The 14,261-nt window shown below is 46.2% G+C and overlaps 1 protein-coding gene across 3 annotated transcripts in view; it reads right to left on the bottom strand.

Moving 5' to 3' along the window:
• herc2 (HECT and RLD domain containing E3 ubiquitin protein ligase 2) overlaps positions 1-14,261 on the bottom strand; it is a 192,596-nt gene that overhangs the window by 150,668 nt on the left and 27,667 nt on the right. For all 3 annotated transcript variants that reach the window (XM_055636505.1, XM_055636506.1, XM_055636507.1), the window contains exons 4-5: positions 241-460; positions 7-107 (exon numbers count right to left, since the gene is read on the bottom strand). In XM_055636505.1, coding sequence (XP_055492480.1) covers positions 7-107; positions 241-460 — 321 coding nt within the window. The remainder of the gene's footprint in view (positions 1-6; positions 108-240; positions 461-14,261) is intronic.

Below are 14,261 nucleotides of genomic sequence, written 5' to 3'. Positions count from 1 at the left end.
CCTTACCCGATCTCCACGCTCTGCGAAGGAATGCAAAGGCAAATGAAAGTGCTGCTCTAGATCCAACTCTAGCGAGTCCTTCTACACCCTTCCCAAGAGGTCTGGAACTGAAATTTAAAATACATTTCAAGTGACAAGAATCAAATGCACATGCGAGTTTTTAATGTTTTAAATAGAAGCAAAACATGACATCTTCATTTGCGATCTTATTGACAAAAGAACATTCGTCTTGAAACATACCTTTTCTTGTCAGAAACAGCTACGGGAACACTCATGGTCTTTAATTTAACATTTGTATGCTCCAGGAGCACACTTCTACTCAGTGCTATGAAGTATCGCTCCAGGACTGCCAATCTCTGTTTCAACCTTATCCCAGAGAGAGTTGAGGCTGCTGCTTGTACAGCTACTGCCTGTTGCTCCTTCACAAGTACATGCAGACACTCTTTCAACTCGTTCACATCTGCAAATAAAATGTATTAGTTGTTACTTTCAATGAATAAAAGAGAAATGGCGCTTTATAACTTCATTCCAATATCAAAAGATTAGCATTGAACATGACGCCAATGCAGAGATCATTCAGCAAAGCTTTTAATATTGTGGCTTTAGTTTAGCGTGGAAACAGGCCCTTCGGCCCACTGAGTGCGGACCACCAGCGATCCCCGCACTCCAACACAATGCTACACACACACACACACACACTAGAGACAATTTACAATTATACCAAGCCAATTAACCTACAAATATGTACGTCTTTGGAGTGTGGAATAATCTCAACCCAACTATAGTTACCCAACCAGATGCAACTAAATTTAAAGTAGCTCTTTCTTCCCAATAACCCTTTCTGGCTTAAGCCCTCCCTTCACCACCTCCAGTTTAAATTCCATTTGGAATTTTTTGGAGGACCAAGAAACCAAGTGGGAGGAAACCGGAGATCCCAGAGAAAACCCACAGTCCAGGGGGAGAACGTACAAACTCCCTACAGACAAGCACCCATAGTCAGGATCGAACCCGGGTCTCTGGCACTGTATAGTAGCAATTCCACCACCCTGTCACCCTTCAACAAAGTAACTTCATACATACAAGACACTAACATTAGCAACAGTGAACAAGAAGGATCTACCTGTGACAGCACAGGAAGCGATAACCAGCACAGAAATGTAACAGGAGCTGCATCAAGGCAAGATCTGTTTGGAGGAGCTTATCATCTCATGGAGATAGCATTTCAAGTCAGAAAGTGATGCACAGCAAGAGGGAACACTAATTGGTTAAGTTTGGTCAGCTGCGTATTTCCACTACTTTCATAGTTTAAGATTTTAAGACAAAATTTAAAAAGGAGATTAATAGCCAATTAGTATTCTTTAATTAAAAATGAGCAATTAAGAGCTTAAGTTCAAGACGATTCTTCTGTATTTCATTTACAGTTCAAGAGAAAATATGTTCTTTATCATAAAATAGAGGAGCCGAGTTGCATGTAGTATATGGTCTGCAGTATGCAGGAATTCCTACCTACTTGGTGACCACATCTACAGGAGGTGCCACCTGTTTGAACAGCTTTGTTTGCTGTGTTTTCAAGTTTTACTGCTTGCTGGGGGCACTTTGGTGATTCCATGATGCCAAGAGTCACCTGGACAACATGCCTTGCAGCTGCGGCTCGGCTGCAGTCCTTTTGGCTTTCCTTTTTTTTGATTTCTTTTGTCCCGTTGTTGCAGTGCATTTCGGTTTATTTAGTTGTGTCTGTGCGGGGGGGTGGGTGTGGTATGTTTTTTGACTTCCTTCAGGGGGTGGGGGATGTGACCTTTCCTGCCGTATTCCCCGTCTCCGTGTCCGTCTGCGCTGAGGCCTATGGCGGAGCTGGCGGCCTCCAACTGCGACCGACCTCGAGGCTGCGGAAGCTCTGATCAAGTCTTTGTTGATAAGTCAAGTCTACTCTGATCAAGAAGGCTCATCAGCGTCTCTTCTTCCTGAGGAGACTGAAGAAGGTCCATCTGTCTCCTCAGATCCTGGTGAACTTCTACCGCTGCACCATCGAGAGCATCCTTACCAACTGCATCACAGTATGGTATGGCAACTGCTCTGTCTCCGACCGGAAGGCACTGCAGAGGGTGGTGAAAATTGCCCAACGCATCACCGGTTCCACGCTCCCCTCCATTGAGTCTGTCCAAAGCAAGCGCTGTCTGCGGAGGGCGCTCAGCATCGCCAAGGACTGCTCTCACCCCAACCATGGACTGTTTACCCTCCTACCATCCGGGAGGCGCTACAGGTCTCTCCGTTGCCGAACCAGCAGGTCGAGGAACAGCTTCTTTCTGGCGGCTGTCACTCTACTAAACAACGTACCTCGGTGACTGCCAATCACCCCCCCCCCCCCCCCCCCCCCCGGACACTTATTATTTTTTTTTATTCAAATCGTTTGCTATGTCGCTCTTCAAGGGAGATGCTAAATGCATTTTGTTGTCTCTGTACTGTACACTGACAATGACAATTAAAATTGAATCTGAATCTGAATCTGAATCTGAGAGCCAGGACTTAGCAACGCGAGGCTGGCCGACTTCGGGGCTGTGGTTGCGGGGCGACCCAACTTCCGACCCAACTTTGGAGCCTCGGAGGCTCAGCCGCGGACCAGTGGACGACATCATCGGGAGCTCGCAGGTCACAGGTTGGTGACCTGTTTTTCCGGAGCTCCCGCAACTACAGCTGCGTCCGCTGGACTGGAGGGCGGCAGCTTCGGCAGCTTCGACCGCCCCGGGCCGCGGAGTTTGAACCGGCCCGTTTGCGGAGCACAGATTCAGCCGCGGGACTTGCTCACCATCACCCAGCGGGGTCACAACATCGGCGGCCTGGATTGCCTCAGCGCAGACGGAGAGCAAAGAGGGAAGAGACACTGACTTTGGGACTTTAAACTGTGTTGAGTGTTTGTTATTTATTCTATGTTATGACTGCAGGCTAAACCATTTTGTTGCACTGAAAAGTGCAATGACAATAAATTGAATCCAATCCAATCAATATTTTTAGAGGCGATCGCAGTCAAAATCTTCAAGTTCCTTTGTATAAATATCACCAATAATCAGCCCTGGGCCCACCACAATGAAGCCATGACCAAGAAATGACAATATACCACGACTTCCTCAGAAGACAAAGGATCTCCAACGGCTCTTTCCAACTTCTACAGAAGCATCAGAGAATGCACCTGATCAGGAAGTATCACAGCTTGGTTTGGCAACAGCTCTGCCCAAGAGTGCAAGATATTGTAGAGATGTAACCCAGTCCATCACACAAACCAGATCAACTCCATCTACACTATGTGCTGCCTTTGGAATGCAGCCAGCATAATTACGATCTTTTGTTCTTGTCTATGCCTTGATCGTACTCGTTCATAATATTGTTTGTGCGCTATCCAGTCAAATCAAGTTTTTCCTGTATCAAAAATAACCAACATGCGACAAAATAACCAACACCAAGGTGGGATGCAGTTAGATACGAAATACGGGACTAATAAGGATTGGAAGGAGACAGGGAGTTAGTGCATTTCACTTGGGAATCATTATCCCAGGCCGGAAAATGATTGACGTGAATGTTCTCTAGGGGGAAGGGGGAGGGTGGGGAGCTGCCAGACAGGTCCATGGCGCCATGGGTTGCTCAGCACTCAATGAGAAAGAGTGAAAGGGCAAAACTGATAGATGCTCCGACAGCTACGGGTGCAAATATAGGATGGCGCATTGCCACCCTGGTCCACGGTCGTTTTTAAAATAAGGTCGGGGTGGGGTGGTGCAGGGCAAAAGAAAGAGGATTGATAAGGTGGACAGTCACCGTCTTTTTCCCAGGGTAGGAGGTGTAAAGTGAGAGGGGAAAGATTTGAGGCGAACATGTGGAGTAACGACGTCTATGAACATGGTGCATTTATAGAGTGGGCTGCCGGGATAAGTAGGAGATGCAAGAACAATTACGATGCTTAAGATACATTTGGACAGGTGCGTGGATGCCATGATGCTGCAGGGTGACTTGGATAGGTTGGTTGAGTGGGCAGAAGCATGGTAGCTGCAGTATAATGTGGATAAATGTGAGGTTATCTACTTTGGTGGCAAGAACAGGAAGGCAGATTATTATCTGAATGTTGTCAGATTAGGAGAACGGGGGGGGAGGTGCAACGGGACCTGGGTGCGCTTGTACATCAGTCACTGAAAGTGAGCATGCGAGTACAGCATGCAGTGAAGAAAGCTAATGGCATGTTGGCCTTCATTGCGAGAGGATTTGAGTTTCAGAGCAAAGAGGTCCTACTGCAGTTGCAGGGAGGGTGAAAGTGGAATTCCAATATAAATTACCATGAGAAAGGATGTAGTATGAGAATTCTTAGCAGGCTCAAAGATGAATAAAACAGCTGGGCCTAATGTGATCTATCCCAGTCTGCTATAGGAAGGCAAAGGAAAGAATTGCTGGGGCTTCAATTGAAACTTTCAATCTTATTTGGCCACCATAAATGACAAGAGGAGAGCTAATGGATACCTTCATTTAAGAAGGGCAGCTGACCAAACCAAGCATTAACTGGTTGGCAAATTTGACCTCAGTGGTAGGGATACAATAGTTCAAGTTCAAATGAGTTTATTGTCTTGTGTCCCTGTATAGGACAATGAAATTCTTGATTTGCTTAAGCACACAGAAAATAGTAGGCATTTACTACAAAACAGATAAATGTGTCCATATACTATTATATAAATATATACACACACATGAATAAATAAACTGGTAAAGTGCAAATAACAGAAAGTGGTTATTAATAATCAGAGTTTTGTCCGAGCCAGGTTTAATAGCCTGATGGCTGTGGGGAAGTAGCTATTCCTGAACCTGGTTGTTGCAGTCTTCAGGCTCCTGTACCTTTTACCTGAAGGTAGCAGGGAGATGAGTGTGTGGCCAGGATGTAGTGGGTCCTTGATGATACTGCCAGCCTTTTTGAGGCAGCGACTGCGATAAATCCCCTCGATGGAAGGAAGGTCAGAGCCGATGATGGACTGGGCAGTGTTTACTACTTTTTGTAGTCTTTTCCTCTCCAGGGCGCTCAAATTGCCGAACAAAGCCACGATGCAACCGGTCAGCATGCTCTCTACTGTGCACCTGTAGAAGTTAGAGAGTCTTCCTTGACAAACCGACTCTCCGTAATCTTCGTGGCTGTTAAATGGGGGTGGTTTGATAATTTGACTGAAACAAGGAGTTACGTCAAGGACAGTAATGCTATCTATGCCATTTATGTCCTTCAGTGAGGCCTTTGACGTGGTCCCATGTGAGAGACTGGTCTAAAATAGAAGAACCTAAAGAATCCAGGGCAAAATGGATGCAATAATGGATTAATAATGCGAGATAGTGTTTGATGGCCAAGGTTGTTTGGTTGATCGGAAGTTTGTGACCAGTGGTATACTGCAGGGATCAGTGCTGAGGCTCTTGCTATTTGGTATATACAGGAACAATCTGATTGTGAAAAGAGGAAGTATAATTAGCAAGTTCACTGGTAACAAAGGTTGGTATTGTTATCAAGAATGATGAAAGTCATCGTTGACTGTAGTACAAAACACATCAGATGGTATATGGAACTGAGATGAGGAAAAACAGACACTCGGTCACTTGCCCCACCCCATTTCCTAAGAGGTCTGATGATGCACGCTCTCTGGCAGGGCCTTCTATATTAAGGAAGCTATCTTGGACATATTTAACATATTTAGACAACAGGTGCAGGAGTAGGCCATTCGGTCCTTCGAGCCAGCTCTGCCTTTCAATGTGATCATGGCTGCTCATCCCCAATCAGTACCATGTTCCTGCCTTCTCCCCATACCCCCCGACTCTGCTATTCTTAAGAGCCCTATCTAGCTCTCTCTTGGAAGCATCCAGAGAACCTGCCTCCACCGCCCTCTGAGGCAGAAACTTCCCTAATATTGACTGCATATCCCATTGTGTGAACTGATTAAATTGGGTGAAATTTGTTAAATACATCAAATAGAATTTAATCCCGAAAAAATGTAGGCAATACATTTTGGGAGGACCAATAAGTCTAGAGTATAAGAAAAAGAGGATCCTAGGAATCACTATGGAACAGAAAGACCCTCCAGGCAGCAGGACAAAAATGGGTAAGCTAGCAGATAGGAAACTTGCCTTCACTATCAAGGGCATGGAATACCAAGAGGGAAAGGTTAGGGAACAAACAATAAAATATTAGGATGGCATGGAGCTGGAGTGCAGTGTGCAGTTCTGGTCACCGATGAAAGGAAAGATATAACTACCCTGAAATGGGTGAAAAGGAGATTGACCAGGGTGTTACCTGGGATGCAGCATTTAAGTGATGAGCAGACTGGATGTGCTGGGTTTGTCTTCATGGAGTGGAAGACCAAGGTATAAAAAAATGATGAGAAAATATGATAAGGTAAACAATAGGAAAGATTTCCATTTAAGTCAAGGTGACTAGAACCAGAGAGCATTGACTTACTTCAATGCAGCGGTGCAGGCTCGAAGGGCCGAATGGCCTACTCCTGCACCTAATTTCTATTTCTATGTTTCAAGAACACGAGATTGAGAGGTAGTTTGAAGAACTTAGAGGGTAGTTGAAATCTGGAACACACTGCTAGACTCTGGAGGAGACAAGTGCCCTCACAGTACAGGTGCACAACCTTTTATCCGAAAGCCTTGGGACCAGACACTTTTCGTAATTCAGAATTTTTCGGCTTTCGGAATGGAAGATTTTTAGCGTAGTGGTAGAGTGCTCGGCTTATATCCGCAAGGTCGCGAGTTTGCGCCTCGATCCCGGCAGTTACTCAATCGCGAGTTTGAGTCTTCAATGTAGTTTTTTCTTGCAGAATAGGAGAGAATAGGGAGGGTTAGGCTGGGATCATTCTCTGCGAGATGATCTTAGTGCGGGAGACAAGTGTAGGAGAGGTGTACTGACTGTGTGGGCAGAACTTTGGAAGTGATTGCCCACCATTCTCAAAAGCCGCTGTGTCTCCCTGTCCCTCCAACTCCAGAGGAATCCGCTCCCCGATGGGCCGCTACGGCGACAAGTGGCAGTTCGCCCACAGCCTGAGCTGCGCCCCCTCATCCGCAACCCGAGTTCCTCTGGAGTTGGAGCGGGGCTGGGCTAGAGTTGTTGCTGGCTGTGAGTCTCTGGGATCTCCGTGCTTGCAGTGGGCCTGGGGGTCGATGTCCCGATGAGGGGGCGTAGCTCGGGCTGTGGGCGAATTGCCACATCGCCGTAGCGGCGCATCGGGGAGCGGCTTCTGGTGATCCTGACGTCTCTCAGCTCCTGTCCAGGTGGATGGCCGGAGACGTCAGGACCAACAAGAACCCGCTCCCCGATGGGCCGCTACAGCGACAAGTGCCAGTTCGCCCACAGCCCGAGCTGCGCCCCCTCATCCACAACCCGGGTTCCTCTGGAGTTGGAGCAGGGCTGGGCTGGGCTAGAGTTGCTGCTGGCTGTGAGTCTCTGGGATCTCCGTGCTTGCAGTCGGTGTCCCGTTGGTCCTGACGTCTCCGGTCACCCCCCTGGAATGGAGCTGAGACTGGGAACTTTACCGCCCTTGCCCCCTCCCTATGCAACTGCAAACAACCCCATTCTCCTGCTCACCTGCAAGGGCGGCACAGTTCCCAGTCTCAGCTCCTGTACAGTGGGGTGGCCGGAGACGTCACAGCCCGAGCTGCGCCCCCTCATCCGCAACCCCAAGACCAAGATGCACTTTGCACACCATCAGCTTCTGTCCCTACGGGGAGCGTGTTCCTCTGGAGTTGGAGCGGGGCTGGGCTGCTGCTGGCTGTGGGTCTCTGGGATCTCCGTGCTTGCAGTGGGCCTGGGGGCCGGTGTCCCGTTGGTCCTGACGTCTCCGGTGACTGGCACTAGCTCCGACGTGAAGACAGTGCAAAGCCCCCGCGCCGGTGCAATGAGCGGGGAGCTGGAGAGGGGAGGGAAGGGGTCACACACATGGCCGGGAAGCAGAGGGGTGTGGGTGGGGTGAAACTGAAGGGAGCAACAATCTGCTGCTACCTGCCCGCTGAGTTAAAAAGTTCCCACGCAAGACTCACGATACACTGTGTATCGTGAGTCTACCGTGGGAACTTTTTTAAATCAGCGGGCAGACAGCAGCAGATTGTCAATTATTAACCCTCCCGCGCAATATACCCTCACTTTCTCTTTTATGAATGGGGATTTAGTTCCCCTTTCTTCGAGGACCGACCGGAGGTTCCGCTGTCACCTCTGCGGGCCGCCCTCGGTGAACGTCTTCAAGGACCTTTTTTCAAGGACCGAGAAAATGTCCGCTATTCAGAGCTTTTCGTTATTTGGAACTTCGGATAAAAGGTTGTGCACCTGTATTTAGACATGCGATTAAAATGTCACGAAGAACATGAGCAAAGTGCTGCACAATGGCATTAGTACAAATAGGTACTTTTATAGCCAGCACAAACATGGTGGGCTGATGCCCTAGGCATGTGCCCTACACATTCTGCCAAAACTCTGATCAGTCCAATCATACAAACATGAATATCTGCAGGATCAAATACGATTTCATTCATGAAAATGTTTTCTATCTTTTTGCAAACAAGTCAATGAACGCATGTTCTCAGAGTACCCCACAACTACATTGCATGTGCCTACAAAACCCATAGTTAACAGATAGCACATCATTGAGCTATACAGCACATAAACAGGCCCTTCAACCCACAATCATGTGCGGCACGGTGGCGCAGAGATAGAGTTGCAGCCTTACAGCGCTTGCAGCACCGGAGACCCGCGTTCAAACCCAACTACGGGTGCTGTCTGTATGGAATTTGTACATTCTGCCCGCGACCTGCATGAGTTTTCTCCAAGATCGTCGGTTTCCTCACACACCCCAAAGACGTACAGGTATGTAGGTTAATTGGCTTGGTGTATGTGTAAATTGTCCCTAGTGCAAGTAGAATAATGTTAGTGCGGGGATCACTGGTCGGCGCCGACTCGGTAGGCCGAAGGGCCTGGTTCCGCGCTGTATCTCTAAACAAAATTAAATCATGTTGGCATACGAGGCTGTTCCCATTTGCCTGTATTAGGTCCATAGCCCTTTGAACCCATTTTTTTCCCCATATATCTGTTAAAATATCTTTTTAATGTCATAATAGTATCTGTTTTTTTATATTCATCCTGACTCAATCCAAGTCCAGTCCTATCCTATGTGGATAAATGTGAGGTTATCCACTTTGGTGGCAAAAACAAGGTGAATGGGGAAGTGCAATGAGACCTGGGTGTCCTTGTACATCAGTCACTGAAAGTAAGCATGTAGGCACAGCAGGCAGTGAAGAAATCTAATGGCATGTTGGCCATCATAACAAGAGGATTTGAGTATAGGAGCAAAGAGGTCCTTCAGCAGTTGTACAGGGCCCTGGTGAGACCACACCTGGAGTACTGTGCGCAGTTTTGGTCTCCTAATTTGAGGAAGGACATTCTTGCTATTGAAGGAGTGCAGCGTAGGTTCACAAGGATAATTCCTGGGATGGCAGGACTGTCAAATGATGGAAGAATGGAACGACTGGGCTTGAATTCACTGGAATTTAGAAGGATGAGAGGATATCTTATAGTAACATAAAATTAAGGGATTGGACAAGCTGGATGCAGGAAACATGTTCCCAATGTTGGGAGAGTCCAGAACCAGTGGGCAGAGTTCAAGAATAAGGGGTAGGCCATTTGGAACTGAGATGAGGAAAAACTTTCACCCAGAGAGTTGTGAATTTGTGGAATTCTCTGCCTCGGATGGCAGTGGAGGCCAATTCACTGGATGCATGCAAAAGAGAGTTAGAAGAACTCTTAGGGCTAGTGGAATCAAGGGATATAGGGAGAAGGCAGGAACGGGGTACTGATTGTGTATGATCAGCCATGATCACATTGAATGGTGGTGCTGGCTCGAAGGGCCGATTGGCCTACTCCTGCATCTATTTTCTATGTATCCTTCTCCCTAACTACTTTAAAACTAATAGAATTATGATCACCGGTCTCAAAACACTCCCCCACAGACACTCGATCACTTGCCCCAGCCCATTTCCTAAGAGGTCTAATGTTGCGCACTCTCTGGTAAGGCCCTCTATATTAAGGAAGCTATCTTGCATAATTAACAAATTCCACCCAATTTAATCAGTTTACACAATGGGATATGCAGTCAATATTAGAGAAGTTTCTGCCTCAGACGGCAGTGGAGGCAGGTTCTCTGGATACTTTCAAGAGAGAGCTAGATAGGGCTCTTAAGAATAGCAGAGTCAGGGGATATGAGGAGAAGGCAGGAACAGGGTACTGATTGGGGATGATCAGCCATGATCACATTGAATGGCGGAGCTGGCTCGAAGGACCGAATGGCCTACTCCTGCACCTATTGTCTATTGTCTATTGTAGTTGAAATCACCCACTAATACTACCAGGGAAATGGAGTTTGGCCTTTTATCCTGATAACGCAATACAAGCTGTGTTCCTTTGTACTTACTATAAACAGGTTATAAATATCCCTTTCATATTTGTGCTTAATTATTCATTAAGTTTCTAGGTGATTAAAGGCTCAACCTACTAATCCTACTGCCAACCTGCTAAAAGTCACCAATGAACTGTCCAAAATAAGCTTCTCCCTGTAAAGCATTTTCCAAATGATTTCCACACATCAGTACTCCAGGCTTGGGTCTGAACTTTCAGTTTATTGGATCAAAGTTCAAAACTGTTTGTGGAAAATTAAAACAACCTGATCAACAAGTATTAAAAAGAATGTAATTTAAAGCAATGTAATTAAAATTAGGTTAATGGTTTGCCTTGAAAATTACCGATGGTTGCCTTAACCAAAACAGATTCTCACCATCCCCTTTTTAGCCAGAACGTAAATTAACAGAAGTCGATTGCAACTTAAAATACCCCATGCAAGTTTTTGCAGGGCCAATAATATGGAGCAGTATGACAGCAATATTTTAACTGGCCTAATCACCCAGGCTGGTCTTGTGCCTCAATTGCACAACAGGCAGCTGCTTATCATCCCCATTTGGAGAACTTCATGTTTACATGAACTAAGCAATGCTCAGGGCACTTACACAGCAAAACAAAATTCAATGAACAGATAGTATCTGACTAAAATAATATCACACCCTTTGCCAGGCAAACACCCATATAAAGGTCCCTCTGTTTAGTTAATTTTGATTATCTAAAGCAAAGGTAAAAACATGGAGAGAAACCAGCTAGCATTATGAAGATTCGGTAGAATTTTTATAAAAAACCTTTTCCCCCCAACTTGCATTTCTTGATACATATGCAGATGACACATTAGAGAAAATTGTGATATGAACCACATTCTAGGAACACAACCCCATTACAACCACCCTTATGTAGGCCCCCCCCTCGGTCATGACCGACTATGGGTGATGCATCCTAGTTGTTTGCTGCTTGCTCCAAACCTCGGGTGGAGCAGCGTCGCTTGTGGCTGAAGGGACCAATGCGGGGAGTGACAGTCTCTGTCACATTTGTGCGTGGTCGCTGGTTTGTCGAAGTTGCTGCGCTCCTTTCTGCGTGCACGCTTGTCTTCCCCCGTTTTGAGATGTTGGTTCAGGATACCTCTCCACGTTGTGTGGTCAGCTGCAAGACTCTCGCTGAACTCCACATCGATGTCAAGCACCTTCATATCTCACATCCCCAAGACAGCCACCCACCACCGTCACATAGGGGTTGCCTATACTCAAACTATGGCCCTATCCGAGCAAGCAATAGATCATGGCCATTAACCCTTAAGAGAATAGAGGCAAAAAGATACATTGCAAAATACATCTGGGATTCAAATTTTATGGCTAGGAAATGTTTATAATATGAACCATTGATTATAATTGTCCCCCAGTCATGTATCATTTTAGGATCACCTGTACAGTGGAATAGAACATAGTCCCTACAATAAGACCGAGCATGCTGTTGTTGATCACAAGGAGAGATTAAAAAATAGCACAACTTTCATTAAAACAAATTTGGTTCATATAATCAAAGAGGTTATGATAACGTAAATCTTGAAAAACTATTTATTCCAGTTAAATCACTGCACATGCTTGGATGTAGGGCGGCACAGTGGCACAACGGTAGAATTGCTGCTTTACAGCACCAAACACAGGTACAATCTTGACTACAGGTGCTGTACGTACAGAGTTTGTACGTTCTCCCAATGGCCATATGGGTTTTTCTCCGGGTGTTCTGGTTTCCTCCCACTTTCCAAAGTCGTTCAGGTTTGTATGTTAATTGGCTTCTATAAATTGACCCAAGCGTGTAGGGTAGAACTAGCGTACGAGTGATTATTGTCCGGTGTTGACACGGTGTATCTCTAAACTGAACTAAAGTTAATGAAACCCAGGAATGATAATGTACAAGGAGCATTTGAAGGCTCTGGGCATGTACTTGCAGGACTTGAGGGGGATATGCATTGAAACCTACCAGATAATGGTAGGGCAAGATAAAGCTGACTTTGAAAAGAAGTTTGAGAGTCTACAGCCAGAAAACACAGCCTCTGAATAAAAAGTAGTATCTTTACAATGGAGATGTGGAGGAATTTAGCCAAAGGGTGGTGAATCTGTGGAATTCATTGCCACAGACCATGGCAGGAGTCTATGACATTGGGTATTTTTAAAGTGAAGAATGATGGGTTTTTGATTAGGAAGGACGACAAATGTTATGGGGAGAAGGCAAGAGAATAACATTGGAAGAGAAAAATAGTTCAGCCATGATTGGATGGCAGATTAGACTCGAAGGGCCTGGTAGCCTAATTCTGCTCCCATGTCTTATGGAAGCAGTGGTACAAAGGCACAAATCCAAGAATCTAAATGAAATTGGAAGGTTCGCAGATAATGAGGTAAAACAGATTGAGCAGCGACTATGGCATATCAGGTGGAGCTGAAGAATGTCCTGGATAATGGTCATGGGTAGTAAAAATAGACACAGGCATCTTAAAAAAAAAAAAAACAATTGTATTCTTTACACCAGTCATAACCCAATGGCAACAAGAATGAATCAACCATCATAATCCTTGGTTACAAAGCAGAGTGCTGGATTTTAATACATCAAACACAGAAATCAGTTTCCTGAATCGGTTTAAAAGATGATAACTTTACAAGTTAAGGGCCTGTCCCACTTACGTGTCCTTGGTCGCGACCTCGTGGTGGCATTGAGGAGCGACGGTCCTGCAAAGGTCGGGCATGATTTCATGCGTACACACAACCGTCTGGAGCGAGTGACGTCATTTGAAGATAGACACAAAGCTGGAGTAACTCAGCGGGACCGGCAGCATCTCTGGAGAGAAGCAATGGGTGACGTTTCGTGTCGAGATTCTTCTTCAGTCTGAAAAGAAAGGTCTTGACCCGAAACATCACCCATTGCTTCTCTCCAGAGATGCTGCCGGTCCCACTGAGTTACTCCAGCATTTTGTGTCTATTTTCAATTTTCTTGGCCCCGCTCTGGGAGTAGAAGTGGGGGCAGATCCGGACCACAATGGCCGTGAGTCCCAGGCCGAGTTCGGCGATCGTTTGCCTGCTTCTGCTGCTGTTGAAGGCGAGACGTTGCGTCTCGACAGGATCTTGGGCCTGTCCCACTTTGGCCGTCAGTTCCACGACAGGCCATTGGCGCGCGAAGATTTAGTTCACTACAAAAATTTCAGAGCCCCGGGAGATGTCGCGCACAATTACATACCCCTCCGTGCTTCTAAGTGGGACTGGCCCCGCGCGACCATATGATGCCCGTACGCCTCAACGCGACCGCGAGGTCGCGTAATTTGCGTGCCAAGGACACGTAAGTGCGACAGGCCCTTGATACATCAGATGTGTTAAGTACTGCAATGCTTCCAGTGTCATCAGTTCAGAAACAGTTCTAATGAAGGAAACTGAAAGGATGCAAATTTGGTGAACAATTCTGATCAACTACGCCTCACTTGCCTGGATTTATGCACCTGAAAAGCCTCAAGCAGCTTAACATAATACAAATAAAGCAGCGTGCTTAAGTGACACACTATCCATCCTGCACTTCCCACTCTCCACTACCAGCACCATGTGGCTGCAGCAGCAAAAGGCTCTTAAAACGCTTCCTAACCTGAAAACACTGATCTCAAAAGGATGTGACCGGCAGTCCTTATCTCATACCAGTCCAGGTCTAAAAACATAGGATAATTTCTTCATCACAAGCTCATCTTATTTGAGGCTTTGTAGTTGTACCCAAGGACTACAGTACATCAACAAGACAGTTTACAACTATGCTCTGAAGGCCAAACAGCATGGGC

This window comes from Leucoraja erinacea, chromosome 6 (assembly GCF_028641065.1).
Source record: "Leucoraja erinacea ecotype New England chromosome 6, Leri_hhj_1, whole genome shotgun sequence".
In the NCBI taxonomy this organism is placed as follows: Eukaryota; Metazoa; Chordata; class Chondrichthyes; order Rajiformes; family Rajidae; genus Leucoraja; species Leucoraja erinaceus.
The sequence above is the reverse complement of the archived record's forward strand: the minus strand, read 5'-3'. Positions and strand labels throughout refer to the sequence as shown.